The sequence below is a fragment of the Prorops nasuta genome, unplaced genomic scaffold (genome assembly GCF_024137725.1).
Source record: "Prorops nasuta isolate Cenicafe-Biocafe unplaced genomic scaffold, Cenicafe_Pnas_1.2 PNAS00023, whole genome shotgun sequence".
NCBI classification, from domain to species: domain Eukaryota; kingdom Metazoa; phylum Arthropoda; class Insecta; order Hymenoptera; family Bethylidae; genus Prorops; species Prorops nasuta.
In genome coordinates this window covers 2,978,739-2,996,757 of record NW_027116820.1, presented here as the reverse complement: position 1 = coordinate 2,996,757, position 18,019 = coordinate 2,978,739, and the positions used below count along the sequence as shown (strand labels likewise).

Here is an 18,019-nt window from a genome sequence, read left to right as displayed (position 1 = left end):
TTAATTAATCAATTGGACCTTTTAATAATCATTGTTCTATTGAATTACTGCTTTGATAGCTGATAATAGTGATTACGTTTTTATTCTCCCAAAATATTATAAACATAATTATATATATGAGTTGATATAACACTTAAAACATTTTAAAAGATGAATAGCTTTCAATAATGAAAATAATTATTCTTGATTGAGCATACTGTAAACGTATAATGACCGGAATATATGGTAATTTTCAATCTATTTAGGAACCGCGTTTTAGTGCCCTTCACCATCAGTAATTTAAAACGAAAAGTGCGAGTTAGCATAGATTTGTATAAAATTACTTTAAATAATAAAATTTCAAGTTTTTTAAATGAAAAATGTATAATATCTAGTGCTTTTTCGTCTACAATTACTGATCATGATGGGCTATAAAATACGACTTAAATGCGTCAAGGGACGCCATATATGCCGGACATTATAAACTTTCTTGCAAAGGGATAGTCCTACATTCTTTTAAAATTAAATCTTAATCCTCGTTTTTGCTATATAATCCCTAGTTAAAGCATGTTTTCGGAATAAAACGTCCTACATCGTAATTTACCAATAAAAAGATGAGTTTTACTTAATAGAAGGTTCTTTCCGATACCAATCATTTCTCATGAATGCATGAGCATACCATTTTACTCATAAAAAGAATACAACGAATTTTTATTCTAATATTTTTTGCCTCATAAGTTAGGAATTTTTCTCCGAAACGTGTGAATGGGGTTTTGTTTAAAATGATCACAGGACTAACCCTCTGTAAAGAAATTAAGTTTTAATGCTTTGTTCTATGCATAAAGTTCATATATAGAAAATAAATTGACTTTGATTATTTTAACAACACTTTTCATTTCCATTATTAGATAATCAAAGTAATGAGGTGTTTTATGACTGTCCAGAATGGTTTGATGAAGAGGAGAACGAAACAGAACACGAGTTTAGGGATAGAAATGAGAGCAATGTTCCGTTATATGAAAATGCTCCATTAAGCATAAAAGATAGTGCTTGTGCAATTTTAGCATTAGCCACAAGACACAATATATCTGGAAGATTATTTTCAGATATTTTAAATTTAATAGAAATTCACATACCAAAGCCCAACAAATGTTTTCGGAGCTTATACAAAATTAAATGTATTTAAATAAAGAAGAAAATTTAATTAAAAAACACAACAATTGTGAAAAATGTTTAAAATTCATAGAGGAAAGCAAAAAATGATCACAGTGTCCTGAAAATATAAAAATAGGAAACTTTATAGAGGTCAAATTGTTAAAACAAATTGAAATGTTATTTTCTCTGCCTAACTTTATTCAAAATTTACGACAAAATTTCATAATTAACAATACAGATACCATTTTTGACATTTATGACGGTGACATATACAAAGAATGAATAAATAATAAAATAATTTCGAATGATACATTGACTATAACACTCTCGTGGTATACAGACGGAATATCACCTTTCCGATCTTCAAAATTATCAATTTGGCCTTTTTATTTGATTATTAATGAATTAACATATGAAGAAAGATTTAAAACTAAAAATTTATTGTTATCAGGTCTTTGGTATGGAGAAAGCAAACCTCTACCAAATTTATTTTTAAAACCAATATATGATAGTTTAAAAACTTTGTTTAATGGCATTTCTATTAAAATTAATAATTCAAAATTTCCAATAACAGTGAGAGGTATGGTTATCTCAGGAACATGTGACCTACCAGCAAAATCTTTATTCTTAAATATGAAACAGTTTAATGGTAAATTTGGATGCCAAAAATTTTTAGATAACGGGGAACGAATAGATAATGTCCAAGTTTATCCTTTTAAAAAATTTGTTTTAAGAAATGAACTAGATACAATAAGTCACGGCCAAAAAGCTATTGAGACAAAATTCCCAGTAAATGGTGTCAAAGTTTACTCAGTAATATCGTCAATAGGTTATAAATTTATCAGAACTACAAATATTGACCCCATGCACTGCATTTTCGAAGGTGTAGTAAGGAATTTAATAACATTTTGGTTTAGTTCTAAATTTTCCAGTGAAGCTTATTCTATTTCCAATTATACTAATATTATTGATCAAATACTTATAGAAATAAAACCTCCAACATTTATTCATCGCAAACCGAGAACAATTTGAAAACATATTAATTACTGGAAAGCATCTGAACTAAAGAACTGGTTTTTCTATTATTCCCTACCAATTTTAAGTAAATTTCTAAATTCAAAGTATTTTAATCATTATAAATTATTAGTTACTGGTATATTTTTGTTATATCAAGCTAAAGTAAAAAAATCACATAAATTTGGCAGAATTAAAAATTAATAAATTTGTATCCCAATTTGAAGAACTATATGGTAAGAGACGTATGTCTTCAAACGTCCATTCCTTACTACATCTTCCAAAGTGTGTACAAGACATTGGGCCCCTGTGGGTTTTTTTTTGCTTTCCTCTAGAAAATGTAAATGGATTATTAACTAAATTTATCCACGGCAGTAAACGACCTGAACTTCAAATTTGCAACTCTTTTTCGGAGTATTTAAAATTAAATTTATATGTACAAACTAATGTTCAAAATCACAGAATTTTGGATTTTATTACAGAAATTGAAGACTGCTATAGTCGGAAAAACGCAATAAACGTAACAAAACATATTTCAGTTTTAGGCAAAATCACAGAATACAAAATTTTAGTAAAAGACGAAAAAGCTTTAAATACTAATATTATTTGGCAAAAAGTTTTCAAGTTTCTCAGGCTAAAAAAAGACAATTTTATTTATTTTTCAAGTGAGTACAATAGGAAAATAAAAAGTAAATCGTCCCATTGTTCATATTTTATTGAAAGACAAAAATACTTTGGAAAAATAAATTATTTTTTAAAATTATCAAATTGCGAATGTTTAAAAATTTGTAGCTGCGAGCGCATTTATGCAATAGTACAAGAATATACAATTAAAAAGGTTTTTATCAAAGAAAATGATTTACAAATTGATCACATAAACGAAATTTCGAAGAAAAGTCAAAATTATACAGCAGTTGATGTCATAAATTTAAACAGTGTATGTATTTACATAAATATGAAAAATTTCAATAAGAAATATTTAATTGAAAAAATAAATAATTTAGAAAAAGAATAGTTTATATAATTGTAAATATATTTAAAAATTGTACATATACTATTATAATGTTCAAATAAAGTAAAAGATAAAAGCTATAAGAGTATCCTATTATTTGTATTTAAATAAATAAATTGACACGAGACTTAAAATATTACAAAAAGAAATGATCAAAGATTTAAAAATTTACAAATAGGGTTGAAACGATTAGAGCAGAATAGTATGGGAATTTAGCTTTATTTTTAAGTATTGGAAGTAGTATGGATTCTGGTTAGGGAAATAGTACCGGGAGACGGTATGGGAAAGTGCATGGTATTGGGTATGGGACATAATATCGAAATATAGTATGGTTTTTGATCCATCCCCATATCGTCTTGCAAAATGTTTTCCAATGCACTGGCAAATACGCTCGGCAAGACTAATTGCCGTATTACATTTTTTTTACGCGGGTCCTTACTGGAAAATTGGCAGCGATCTAAAGTTTAACAAAATAATTTTAAAAATAAATGTTTATTTTCGGTTTTTAAAAGATCATACTGCTTTACTAGATAGTGTAATTCACAGCGTCGCCAAAAAGATATAATGACTTAAAGCCGATCTTCAAAGAACGCCCTATTGTTGTTCTGAATTTTAGACTTATAATGTGTTTGAGAGATCTCGTAAAACGTGCTAAAACTGGCGTTTTCGAACTATTTATTTCATATCATCGAAAAGGGTAATTTTTTTGTTATATATTTTCTATAAAACTATTGTACAGTTCTAATCTATTCCTGCAAAGCTCAACATGTATAAATTATAAATTGTGAAAAGTTTAAAAACGTTCAAATAAATTGGAAGTTGAATATTGTAATGGATTCTTCTACCACGTTGGGCTGATCGTGATAGTTGTTTTCCCATTATCTTCGGCCGTCCTTACATTCGGTAATTACAAGGTGCCAGCTGGTCATGTGGTAGGGCAACAACCCAGCGTTGACATAGAGGTCTTACCCCGCCATTCCAATCATATGCATTTCCCGATGGGCTGATTGGTAATGAATAGAGGACGGTACGGAAGCCTGGTTCGCTCAGTGTGCTAGGTCGTGGAGAGAGGGGAGGGTCCCTTACAGGCAGCCCGAGCCTCGCGACAATAGACAAACTCTCCTCACCCACCCAATCACACATGTGAGGGGAGGTGAGGAGACGAGAACATTATCGAGATCTTTCCTCATAGGGGACTGTCAGGGTGGTGCATCCCCGCAATGCCCAAGTCCGCGGTGCCATGCGCGTTGCCATGGACTTAGCGGCGGCACCCGGCATGCGGCAGAAACCTACCATACCTGTACAGGTCCCCTCCCCTATGCATCGATAGCATACAATCTGTGCGTTGCGTAGGGAGTAAGCTCATCTCACGCACACGGACACACTCATTGATGAGCCGGTGTGGTTTACATCCGACTCCCAGGTCCGACTCACTCTCTTATTTCTCCCTCCTCAGGGGACTAAAAAATTCGCCTTTCGCACGAGTTCTTGTGCCCACTTCTCCTCATCTCAAGCCTCCAAGTTACTGGGCACAGCCCTGCCTTGCTTGCTTGGTCGGCTTGGACTTTTGAATGGAGTGCCGGTCTTTTCATCCGGTCTTCTGACGGTCCACAGGGATATTCCTAGATGGTACTTCCTGTCCACTCAGAGACCTATGCACCGAGTCGGTAATGTGGGGCTGGAAATAACCACTACTAATCGTTAGCTTTTATTTAATTTTCTTCATTAAATCCGGTATCTTGATACGTAACGAGAGAACCTCGTTACAATATTTTAAAAATTAAGTTCTGTTAATATTATTGAAGCTAAAAATTCTATCTAATTAACCCTAATCCGAGAAGGCAAGACTGGCGTGTAGTTCTCTGCAGATGCTTATATATGGTACAATATTGATATTTGGCGTCATGTTGGTATTTATCCCACAAAAAACAGACTTCGCCTGTAAAAAAAGGCGGCAAGTACATAAACCATCTAGCATAAATAATATAGTAAAATTATCCAATTAAAGAAAGTAGTGACATCCAAATATTAGGCAAGTATATTTTTTCACCTTAGCAAAAGTTAAATTTTCGAAAAAAAAAAGGAACAAAAAAGTTACTTGCCGGGCTCGTAATCTCCATGCACAGCGGGAAATTGAATCGCGTGTGAGATTCAGCTATAGCGAAGTATAGCAAATTTCATGTTAAAATACAGAGTGAAGTTAGCCGAACCAAATACGATTCTATTTCTCACTGTGCATGGATATTACGGGCCCGGCAAGTAACTTTTTTGTTCCATTTTTCGAAAATTTAACATTTGCTAAGGTGAAAAAATATACATGCCTAATATTTAGATTTCACTACTTTTTTTAATTAGATAATTTTACTATATTATTTATGCTACATGGTTTATGTACTTGCCGCCTTTTTTTACAGGCGAAGTCTGTTTTTTGTGGGATTTCATAATGTTTTGTAAGAGTATAATATTTAAAAAATTAAATTATTCTTTTAATTTCTACAGAATTTAAAGAAAATTTCCACCCTTCTCATTTTTTGAAACAGCAGCGCTTAACTAATAAAAATATATATATTAATATTGAAAAAATATCACAGTCAACACATTGAATTTATTGATATTTGTAATGCATTTAGCATAAATGAACATAATTAATGCTCAGGCTAGTTTTTAATGTTTTCAGTTTCACCATAATAAAAGTTTGATTAAATTTTTCATAACCAATATACATACTTTCAACATATAAAATAATTAAGTAAAATGTATGTTTTAATTAATTTACATTTTTTGTTTATCAACATTTGACTTTTTACCAACATCAACTTTGCCAAACTTCAGTAACTCCATCAGCTGCTTGAGGTGATACAGGGGCAAGACTGGACAAGCAATTCGTAAAGCTTCAATTCAAATAAGCTACAATGAAGCATATAATCGAAGTTGGCATTGTCGTTTTGCATACGCCGTTTCGCATACGCTGTTTCTTTTTAGCACCAATCATTGTCACGTTTATACTGCTAACTCTTGACAAAGGTGCCATGGGAGATACATTGACGAGTCGTCCTTATAACATTTCCTGTGCCAGAGTCCTCAGATGTTCGTTTCGCAAATTTCTACACACTTTTGAAACTGGTCGGATTTCTGGTGCTGCAAAATGGAGTGGAAACCATTAATTTTTGGACTGACTTTCAATTGAGAATAAACATGCATTTTTTCATCCATACCAATGACCAGTATACTGCCTTTGACCTAGAATACTACCAAAGGTAACAGAGGAAAACAATCAGCAATTATTAACTCAATTTTACAGAATTTCATCCAATGATTGTCATCCTTAAATTATGGCTGAGCAATGGACGACGTTTTTCTGAATATTGGCTTAATCTTACTTTGCCAATCTTTCAATGCTTTCATCTTTGCCTGTTTCAAGTCTCAGAATACAGGAGTGAAAAGCACAATCTTTGATCCAACTCCAATAGTCAGTATGTGTGCGAACCATCCTCATTGGATTTTTAATTGAATTGTACCAAATATATTTAAGTCAAAGCACAAGTATTACTGTTTACTATAATAGACTTGTACAGTGACTTTAAAATACTAATTGACGACACTACGAGTAAACATAAAATCAAATACAACATTTAACAATCTCAATCTTCAAAGAAAATAAATATTTTAAGGAACATGAAGCATCTTAGTTACTTACCATTATTTGATGTTGCCCCATCTCCATTTTCTTTATTGCTTGGTGACCTAACTTCCTTGAGACTAAAGATCTCTGATATTTGGGTGTCTTTGCATCTTTTGTAAACATCTATTATCTTATAATTAGCTTAAATCTAAACACTAGTCAACTTGTATTCAACGTAAATGAAGGTTCATCGGAATGCTTCATATTTTCCAAAAAAGCATTACTATAATTTAATCTGAAATATTTGTTCGCATATATGATATAACCTATCAAACAATTAAAATCCATATGTTTAAAAAAAAGAAAAAGTTAAACATAAATTTTATTAATGATTTCCACACCTGGAAGTCGAGCATATGATTATTAAATACCTTTACAATTTTTTTCAATTAATATCCTCCTGATAATGACCGAGGCACATTAATGTTGAAAGTATACTTCTCCTTGACACAGTGTTGAAAATATGTAAATATTAATCTTACTTTATCCAGTCAGCTCTGTCATCAGCTATGAAATTGGCAATGGAAATGTTCTGTCTCAATTTAATCTGAAAAATCAATTTCACATATACCAAACAATATATGACATATTATATTGTAAAAATCATTACTATATCTAATCGTAGTAAACACAGAAACTTTATTATCTCCTGGAAAATTGTTCATATATATGATATAACCTATCGGATAGTTGAAATCCATATGAGTTTAAAGAAAAGAAAAAGTTAAACATGAATTTTGTTAATGATTTCCATACCTGGATGTTTAGCATATGTTTATCAAATATCTTAAAAATTTCATTTAATTAATATGCTCCTGATAATCACCCATACATATAAATACTGAAAGTATACTTTTCCTTGGCTCAGTGTTGAAAATATGTAAATATTAATCTTATTTCATCCAGTCAGCTCTACTATCCTCAGCAATGAAAATAGAAATGTTCTATCTTAATTTATCTGAAAAATAAATTTCACAAAGTAGCACAAAGTATATTAACATCCTGTATTGTAAAATATACTGTTATACTTATCTAATAATTGTCGACTTCTTATGTCATTATTATTCGAATTTATTTATCATTTTGAAAATTTAACACATTCACTAACATAGCAATGATTAACCTCACTGTATTAAATATAAATAACCTCACATTACAATTGACAGTTAACACTAGTTAACAGTAGTCGCCGGATTAATTATATAGATTACATCGATTTTATTTGATAGTTCACAACACTGGTTTTGTCGTTGAGTATAACCGGTTGGCAACATGAGAGAAAATGACGTCTTTTTCTTTAGCGGTTAACTTCAGCCCAAGACATACATTCTGGCTGGAGAAGAAGAAGAAGAAGAAGAAGAAGATGACGGAAAGAAATTAAATTTTTCGTTATATATTGTAACCGGGAGGTCTACAAATAACTAAAAACACGGAAAATACTTTTTGGAATAACACTTTATTCCCACTGACACTCAGAGGAGGGGGTCTCCCGCGATGCTTACGCACACTTGTTATACGCGTACACAGTATTTTCGGGTTCTCGCTTATTTTATACGGGGGTGGGAATTACTCGGGGAGGGACCACACACAGGGATGGGTAGGGGCGGACTAAAAAGGATAACGGGGCTAGACGGGGAAAGAGCGTATGGGGAGACAGGTGACAGGTATGGGAGAGGGGAGCACTGGGAAAAGCATGGCGGCGACCACTTCGACCACGAATTTCAACACACCCCTCTTCCCACGACCTGACGACTTAACAATTCCGAAGAAGGGGCCCGTATTCATAAGACAAAGCTCTTAGTGAATAGCGGCGGCGACCCTTCTGTTTCTCTTACACTATATAGCAGAGAAAACTCGGCGGCTATCGCTTGTCCTAACTGTAGAACAGAAGTGGCCCGGTCCCTGGTCCTTCGTCTCTCCTGGGGTCCGGGTCCTTTTCCTAATTCCTAGGATCTCATTATCTTCCAGGGCAACAGCGCATGCTCTCGATCAATCAGTCAATTATCTTATGTAATATTGCCTGTGATCCGCATTCGCGCTGTACCCTGGGTTTCTTAATTTCTTGGCTCACTGTGTCGTCTGCTGCATAGCTTGGTGGCTTCCCGGCGGGGCTCTGCGGTGCGGGGTCGGCGAGCGTGGTCGGGGAGTAAGGCGGTCGGGAGAGCGTTAGCCGTGGCGCGGGAATAGCGCGGGCAGAGGAGATCGCAGCTCGGTGCGCTAGCGGCGCGGCGCGTTAACGGGAAGGAATGGGGGAGGCGCTCAGCGGTGATACGTGGTGAGGGGACGGTAGGAGCGTCGCGTAAACAGTCGCGCTCGGCAGGAAGGTTAGAGTGAGAGGGCATATAGGTGTTTGGACACGGAAGCGTAAAGGATGGGAGAACAACAGTTTTCTAGCTCTTGTTGGAGCAGAGGACACTTCTTAATACTAATTTCCCATTAAAATAAAATATTCTTAATATGCTTTATATTATGTACAACTAATCCTACAAACATTCATCCTTCAACACTCATACTCTATCCCAAAAACATCTACTCTCCTTCCGTGGTCGACACTTTTACAATATTCCTGCTTCGGAAAACTACATCGTCGCTCCACGGAAGATTCATCATACTACATTCACTCCTACACAGGCATCCCGGGGAATCGCAGGAGGCGCTAAGGGGAAGGGAGAAGAACTAAAAGAAAACTATGCATTTCTGTAACGTTTTTCTACCACATTACAATATATAGCTAACAGATTATGAGATCTCTGGATTGCGTGAACTAATTTTGATGTTTATGGTCTTAAATGAAAACTTGTTCACAACCAGTTTAGGAAAAGCTTTAGTTAAATCATGACAATGGATCATTCACGGAAATAAATCGGTTTGAAAATTGGGACGGCCAAACTTGCTGTATAAGTTACACGGTAGCGTCGGCGGTACTCTTATATGTACTTGCCTTCGAGACACTACCGTGTCTCTTGATTATCTAGGATGTGTTGAAATGTACCTTACCTTTATTTAATTATTTAAAATCAGCTCAATGTATTGCACATTTAGTGAGGTACTTCGTTTTTAATTAAGTTTTTATTAATATATGATGACCAAAAACGTTATTATAATGCCAAATTTATGCGAAATCAACGTCCTTGCTTCTACATAGTGAAAAAACAAATATTTCAAGGTTTTAACATACAGCTTATATAATATAACAGAAAAGTTCTATAATTTCTACTGGAAATTATTAATAGCTATTTGCTTCAGGGTAGGAAATCTATTTTCAGGCGTTGGGGTTATGTTAGCGATATTTTTTATTTAAAATCACTATCAAGTAGAAGATTATTTTACTATTGTTAAATAAGCATCACGTCTTGAAAGAAAGAGATTCATATTTATTTAACACTTCTGCTTTATCATACACAGACCTGGTTACCGACATCTTTTTATTTCGAGTACTTTTTTTCAACTAATTGCTAAGCCATCGCTTTGAACTATCACTGCTACCAACCCATAGGCTACACTCATGTTACCCAACTTCCTTGACGCGCTCACTGTTGCCAACTCACTTCTAACAAGCATTAAAAACAATAAAGATATTAAACTTACGCGTAAACGAACCTTTTGTATCCGAATTACTCTTCTAAAATTAAAAGTTTTTTCTAAAAATATTTAAATGATGTAGGATTTGAATATTACTTAAAATTTGAGTGAAAATTACGCTAAAACGTCAGTAACATGTGACGTTAAACCGTCACTATGTTGTCCTTTTTCGTCATACATTCAACAAAAGTTGAGTTTAAAATAATGGTGCCTTACTAGATGGTTAGTTTATATTTAATTGTTTCTTTCAAACATTCGGTTTGGTATAAATTTCATATTTTTGAAACTATATAATTTGAACATGCTGAGAGTGGTACATCTCGTGAACTAAGTATAACATTAAACTCATTAAAAATAGTATTTGTTGGGAAAGGTTAGTACTGTATTACAGTATAACGCAGAATATTCGAAAAAATTGTTTATCTTGCATGTATAAACCCAGGTATAATTACAAAAAACAGCTGCTTCAAATACCTAACCGTATACCTGCTGGGAAATTCTAGCACGCGCCGAAGGACGTACAGTTTTACCGTCTGTTTTGAAGCATTATAGGCACCAAATAAGAAAAGATCAATTTAACCGACTGTAAGATATAAATTCTATGATAATAAACTTTCGAAAAGTTCAACAAAAAAATTGATTTTTTTTACCTTTCATATTTGTCAACCCATGAATAGAAAATATGAAAAATTAAACAATTTTCGCGAGTCTGCTATAGTATGACCTTTTGATTGTCAATTTTGTGATTTAACGTAAAGAATTATTCTTTTCGTTATACCAAGGTGCTAGTGAAGATTGGAAGGTCGAAAAAATATCAAATTTAAATAATTTATTTCTTAGTTGTTTTATTGAATAATTACAATTTTTCTCATTTTCTTGTGTGTTTTAGTTCTTAAAAAAAATTGTAACTGACATTTCTCTTCAATACTTTTTTTATGAATAGCGCAAGTAAAGTCGTATACAGAATTCTACTTCATGGCGGACAGAATTTTGTTTTCGGTAGGTTTGAAAAAGAAAACCCTAGTGGCGTCTCAAAGTACAAATATAATGTTGGGACAATCCACACCATAATTAGTCAAAAACTTAAAAAATATCATGTTTCACGAGATTTTTCAAGTAATTTGCCAACTAGACATTATTAAAAATATTTGTTGGCCAAATGTAGTGAATTGCTCTACAAGATATGTAAACAAGTAGAATGAAAAAAGTTTTTCGGCAATTACACCGACAAATTCGGAGATTAACCGTCCGCTAATTGAAAATCTGTCATTACCAAAAAAAAAGAAAAAGAAACACGTTTAAAGTTTATTTTATAATTTCTTTCGGAATAATTTATTGGAAATGATTTAGTATTGATTATCAATCATTCTTGGAATGATTTTTCACAATATAAACCTAAAAAAAAGAAAATCGAATACAATTTTTTAATCCTGACTAGTACATTAAACTTCAATTGTGTAAATTACACATAGAGCTTTAATACGAATAAAGAAAACTTTTTACAAAGAAACATTAAATTTAAAAAAATAATTTCATCCCAAAAATTATTTTTATTTCACTTTAATTAGAGAAATCAACGTGAATATAAATTTTCCCCTGTAATGTTACGTTTGTTTTAAAATAGCATACTGCAAAAAGTAGAAATATATGCAATTTTAGAAACATTGTACTTCCTTTTTTTCAGATTTCATACATCAAAGTTTTATTGCACAAATAGTGCAACCTTGACGTCAGAAAAAACATTAACTGTATAATTTCGTTATTTTTTATATTCTTTAATTTTGTAAATTTTTTATTATTTCGATTGCTCATTTAGATTTATGCTTATATTATATCAAGGCAATTGATTCCGTATGCAGTGATGGCACTTTACATTTGATTTTAAGCTTAAAACTACTGTTAGGACAATAAATGGTACCAATTTGAATAACAAGAATAATGTAAGAGTTATAAGAATGAAAAAAATATTAATAAATGAAGTAATCCGATATTATAAACGCACTGTCGCATAAAAAGTGCATGATCCGTTAGCTACTCATTCGTTTGAGTTAATGCTTGTTATTTCTTTTGTTTGTTTTTCCTTTACAACCAGCAGTGAAGTGTAATTTATCCTGGTAATAGTTTTAAACTTAACATAAAGCATCAGATACTTTGTTTAATGTGTTAAACTGAGTCGTCAACCTTTCAGCTACAGTACAATACAATTTTAGCAGAAAAAGTACGAAGAGAAGTTAGCTGAAAGATCCGCGACTTAGTATGACAGTATATGGTCGAGTTTTTGTAATTCATGTTGTGTTACTCATTGACTCATAGTATCTAAGATAGTGTACAATTTTATGTAAGAGTGATAGATTTTGTAAAAACGTAAACTGTGACTGATGAATATATACTTTCTTTACAGGAGACCTACAAGTAGCAGATTGAATAACAATATCTCTCAGCATATTTCGGCATCTGTAACTCCCCTTCATGTTTGTGTGGAAGCTAAAGGAACATCAGAACTGGGTTTTCATGACGCCTTGGCTTACAGGCCACAGGTAAAAGTTGTATAAATTAAATTATAAAAGAATATTTCTTAAAAGTCACGTATTTCTAATCTTTTATAAAAATGAAAAAAATGAATTCCCAGGAACAAATTGTACAAGAGCCAAACAGTGAAGGGGAGGCCAAATTCAGATCAAATAAGAGTGAAGCTGGAACTTGTAAAAACTGCCATCCAAGCATGGCTAATACTATTAGTAATATGAAAATGACTAACCCCATAAAAGGTCTTGTTAGTAAACGTCGTAAACGCTTTACCGAAGATGGATTTGATTTGGACCTTACTTGTATCCTTTACATCCCCAACTCCAATGGCATTTTTATTCCCAAATTTGGATTTTATTAAATTCACATTGCGCGTCATTTCTATATGTTCTTAACTACAATTAATCACAGATATTACCAGCAACTTGATAGCTATGGGCTATCCAGCCGAAAAGTTGGAGGGTGTTTATAGGAATCACATTGATGATGTTGTAAAACTGCTCGAGTCAAAACATAAAGATCATTACAAAATCTATAATTTGTAAGTACTTTTAATAACATTATTATCGTTTAATAATATAATCTTAAATAAAATATTATTTTATATCTAGATGTTCGGAGAAATCTTATGACTGTAAAAAGTTTAAGCAACGAGTAGCAACATATGCATTTGATGATCATAACCCACCTATGTTAGGACAAATTAAACCATTTTGTGAGGATGTACACAGTTGGTTATCTCAGCACAGGGAAAATGTTGCTGTAGTGCATTGTAAAGCAGGCAAAGGTAGAACAGGTGTCATGGTTTGTTGCTATTTACTACATAGTAGACAGTTTTCCACTGCCGCAGAAGCACTCAACTTTTATGGGACAAAAAGAACACATGATAGGTATATCAATTTTGTATTCAAAGTGTAAATAGATAAATGAGAAGGTCATATATAGGGCCCACCACTTGCCCCAGAAGAAACTTGCAAGAAGACGTGTATCTTCGTAACTACAAGAGATTACATTTTCACTTATGATATTTTTATAATCTCTTATTATTTTCAATCAGAAAGATTTTATACTAAGTTTTACATTTTTAATAATAATACTTTAATACAAAAAATTAACGTTTTCTTACGTGTAGGCTTTGGAATATTTTAGGAAATGAACCTTACAATTCTACTTTTTTCTTTTTTTTAATATAACAAAACAAGTGTATACAAGTAAAAGCCATTGTCAATTAAGTTTTATAATTAATTAATCGTTTGACTTGGAATATTGTCTTCATACTAATAACATAGAAGACAATTTAAACTATCTACATAGAATTTCTTTCATTTTTTTAATCCATTTTAATCAAATGACTGCATAATTTTCGCGTAACTCTATTTCAATTAGGCACTTAGAAAAATTTCACAGGATTATTTTACCCACAAAAAACAAGCTTCGCTTGTAAAGAAAGAACGGCAAGTACATAAGTCGTATCTAACATAATTAATATAGTAATATAAAATATTTTAATTAAAAAAATTAGTGAAATCCAAATGCTAGGCAACTATAAATTTTTGTTACCATGATGAAAGTTAAAATTTGGAAAAAGGAAAATAGTAACACAAAAATTATACTTGCCGGGCCCGTAATATTCATATGTAAGTCGCTATCTTGCAATTTAAGCGTTACTTCTCATAAGTTAAAAATGTGGCTATTTAATACGATTGCATACAACGGGCCACCGGCAAGTATAATTTTTGTGTTACTATTTTCCTTTTTCCAAATTTTAACTTTCATCATGGTAACAAAAATTTATACTTGCCTAGCATTTGGATTTCACTATTTTTTTTAATTAAAATATTTTATATTACTATATTAATTATGCTTGATACGACTTATGTACTTGCCGTTCTTTCTTTACAATCGAAGCTTGTTTTTTGTGGGATCTTATAACGTTTTGTAAGAATATAGGAGTTCAAACTAATCAATTATATTAACTAATTCAATCTAACAAAACATTTTCCAATATTCTCATCGTTCCATAATGTAAAGTTTCAATTCAAAATATTAATTTATTAATCTATTAAATAAAATACAAAATATTACAATGATGAATTCTTATCATAGTTACACTTTTAAAGGCTTTTAACATAGTATTCACAATAACTGTTTGAATTATATTTCCAACATTTTATACCCAAAATCACCTTAAAGCCTTTCGCTTTTAAGAATATGCTTCTAAATTTACCTCTAAATCCACCTTTTTCTTAGGTGTCACTCTCACTATCAACTTTCATTTTGGCTCTTTCTCTGGTAAACTAGTGCCATTTATTTATTCTTTTGATTAATATAAACTGTAAAATATATACCAGTTAATACAATGGAAGCCTATGTATTTTAAGTGTACTGCTTTCAGTTTCCTGAAGTTACACACTGTATGCTTTATTACATGTGAAATATTGAAATAATGAATTCCTTTCATATTTACACCTCTACAAGATTTTATTATAATTTTCATCCACTATATGAGTTCTAAATCCAAAATTGTATGCCCAAAATCACCTGTAAATCCTTCCCTCTCAAGGATTTTCTTATCAATTGACTCATTTTTCCACCTTTTTCTTAGCTGTCATTCTTAAAATCAACTTTGCATTATGGCACTTTCTTCAGCACATTAGTGCCATTTATATTTTCCTTTCATTAATATAATCTAGGAAATACACCAACTCCTGCAATGGATGCCTCTCTTCTTTAGATATATAGTTTTCAGCTTCCTAAATTTATTCACTGTATGCCCCATAACATGTAAAATATTGCAATCATGAATTCTTTTCATATTTACAGATCCACATGATTTTGTTATAATTTTCATCAACTATGTGATTTTTAATTCCAAAATTGTATACCAAAAATCATTTACAAGCCCTTCACTTTTAAGAAATTTGCTTGGAAATTCATCCCTTTATCTTAACTGTTACTCCCAATATCAATTATGAATCAGGGCTCTTCTTCAAGCAAACTAGTGCCATTTGTATTTTCTTTTCATCAATATAAACTAGAAAATACACAAATTAATGCAATGGAAGCCTCTATTTTAGATATACTGCTTTCATTTTCCCAAATTTATTCACTGTATTATGTATCGCATGGAAAATATTAAAATGATGACTTCATTTCTTTGTTTCATTTCTAGATGATGTTTTCATTATATTTATTATTTAATTGACTTATATATTTCAAAAAGTTTATGCCCAAAATCACCTGCAAGCCTTTCATTATCAAGAATTGGCCTGCAAATTTGATAATTTCTCCACCTTTTTCTTAGATTTAACTCTCACCATTAACTTTGCATTATGACTCTTACTATGGCAAACTGATATCATTTCTGATTTCTTATATTTAATATTATAGCTCAAACCTGCACAATGACACAATAAACACGTTATTATAATTCAATCTGAAATAAAATCTCACTAAGTTCCAAAAAATATATTATATGTTATATTATAAAATTCAATGTTATACTTATAAGAAATTAAATAATTTTTTCGCAGATAATAATAATTTCTTTCTACTCTGATTAGGGAAGCGTAGATAAATATTTGGTTTTGATACTTTTTTTATATTATAATTGAATATTAAGTAACGATTAGCAAATATTCATCTACTTTTCTTTAATCGTAGTAATAAGAAAGTTTTATTGTCTCCTGGATAATTGTTTGTATATATGATATAACTTATCCGATAGTTAAATTACACATCAGTTTAAAGAAAAAACAGTTAAACATGCATTTTGTTAATGATTTCAACACCTGGAAGTTTAGCATATGATTTTCAAATACCTTAACAATTTCTTGCAATTAATATGCTCCTGATAATCACTGATGCACATAAATGTTGAAAGTATACATCTTCTTCGCACAGTGTTGAATATATGTAAATATTAATTTTACTTCATCCAGTCAGCTCTATCCTCAACAATTCAAATAGAAATATTCTATCTTAATTTATCTGAAAAAGAAATTTCACAAAGTACCACAAAGTATACTAACATCCTGTATTATAAAATATAATGTTATACTTATCTAATAATTGTCAACTCCTTATGTCATTATTATTCGAATATATTTGTCATTTTAAAAATTAAACTCATTCACTAACATAATAATGAACATTCTCACTGCATTAAATATACATAACCTTACATTGCTATTGACAGTTAACAAGTCGCCGGATTAGTTTTATCGATTACATCGATTTATTTGCAAGTTCACAACTATAGTTTCGTCGTTGAGTATAGTTTGTTGGAAGCGATGTGAAAATGACGTCACTTTCCTTAGCGGCCAACTTCAGCCCGAGACATACAGAATCAGCCTGGGACACATCCACTCGGGAAGAAAGAAGGGAGAAGAATTTCAACTTCGGCATATATATAGCTAACAGAGTATGAGATCTCTGGATTACGTGAACCGATTTTAATGTTTATAAGCTCAAATGAAAGTTTTTTCAAAACCATTTTAAGTAAAGCTTTACTTAAGTCATGACAATTGATCATTCATAGAAATAAATCGGTTTGAAAATTGGGACGGCAAAACTTGCTGTATAAGTACACGGTAGTGCTCGGCGGTATAGACATGTCATTTCCTACTTTTATATGTACTTGCCGTCGAGACACTACCGTGTCTCTTGATCCTCAACTAAAATATTATATTCGTGTCAAAATCTTGAAACAGATATAGTATATAACGTGAAATTTGTGTGTCTGTCTCTACATGCTATGAACTCAATATAAAATCTTTAATTCTATATAATTATTCGGTAGGCGAAAAACTCCTGCTAAAAAAAACAATATTTTTACGTGGTAATAAATCCTAAAATTACAACATTACAATTATTTTAATCAAATTAAATCCAGAAATTGTCAAATTATAACTTTATATCAAATTCTAAATTTACTATTGTTTTTCGCTATTTATTTCCATACTTTAATTTTGCAATGTATAAAAGTGTAGGACCGATCGAGCTTACAATCAGGTTTTTAATCCTGTACTTCGTGATTAAAATTTAGATCTTAAATGTTATTCTTTACT

General features: G+C 31.6%; 1 protein-coding gene across 3 annotated transcripts in view; it reads left to right on the top strand.

Annotated features, from left to right (window-relative positions):
- The window catches only part of Pten (phosphatase and tensin-like protein), a 126,150-nt gene that overhangs the window by 29,867 nt on the left and 78,264 nt on the right, over positions 1-18,019 (top strand). For all 3 annotated transcript variants that reach the window (XM_066740436.1, XM_066740437.1, XM_066740439.1), the window contains 4 exons: positions 12,826-12,961; positions 13,054-13,252; positions 13,362-13,491; positions 13,562-13,840. In XM_066740436.1, the coding sequence (XP_066596533.1) occupies positions 12,826-12,961; positions 13,054-13,252; positions 13,362-13,491; positions 13,562-13,840 (744 nt within the window). The remainder of the gene's footprint in view (positions 1-12,825; positions 12,962-13,053; positions 13,253-13,361; positions 13,492-13,561; positions 13,841-18,019) is intronic.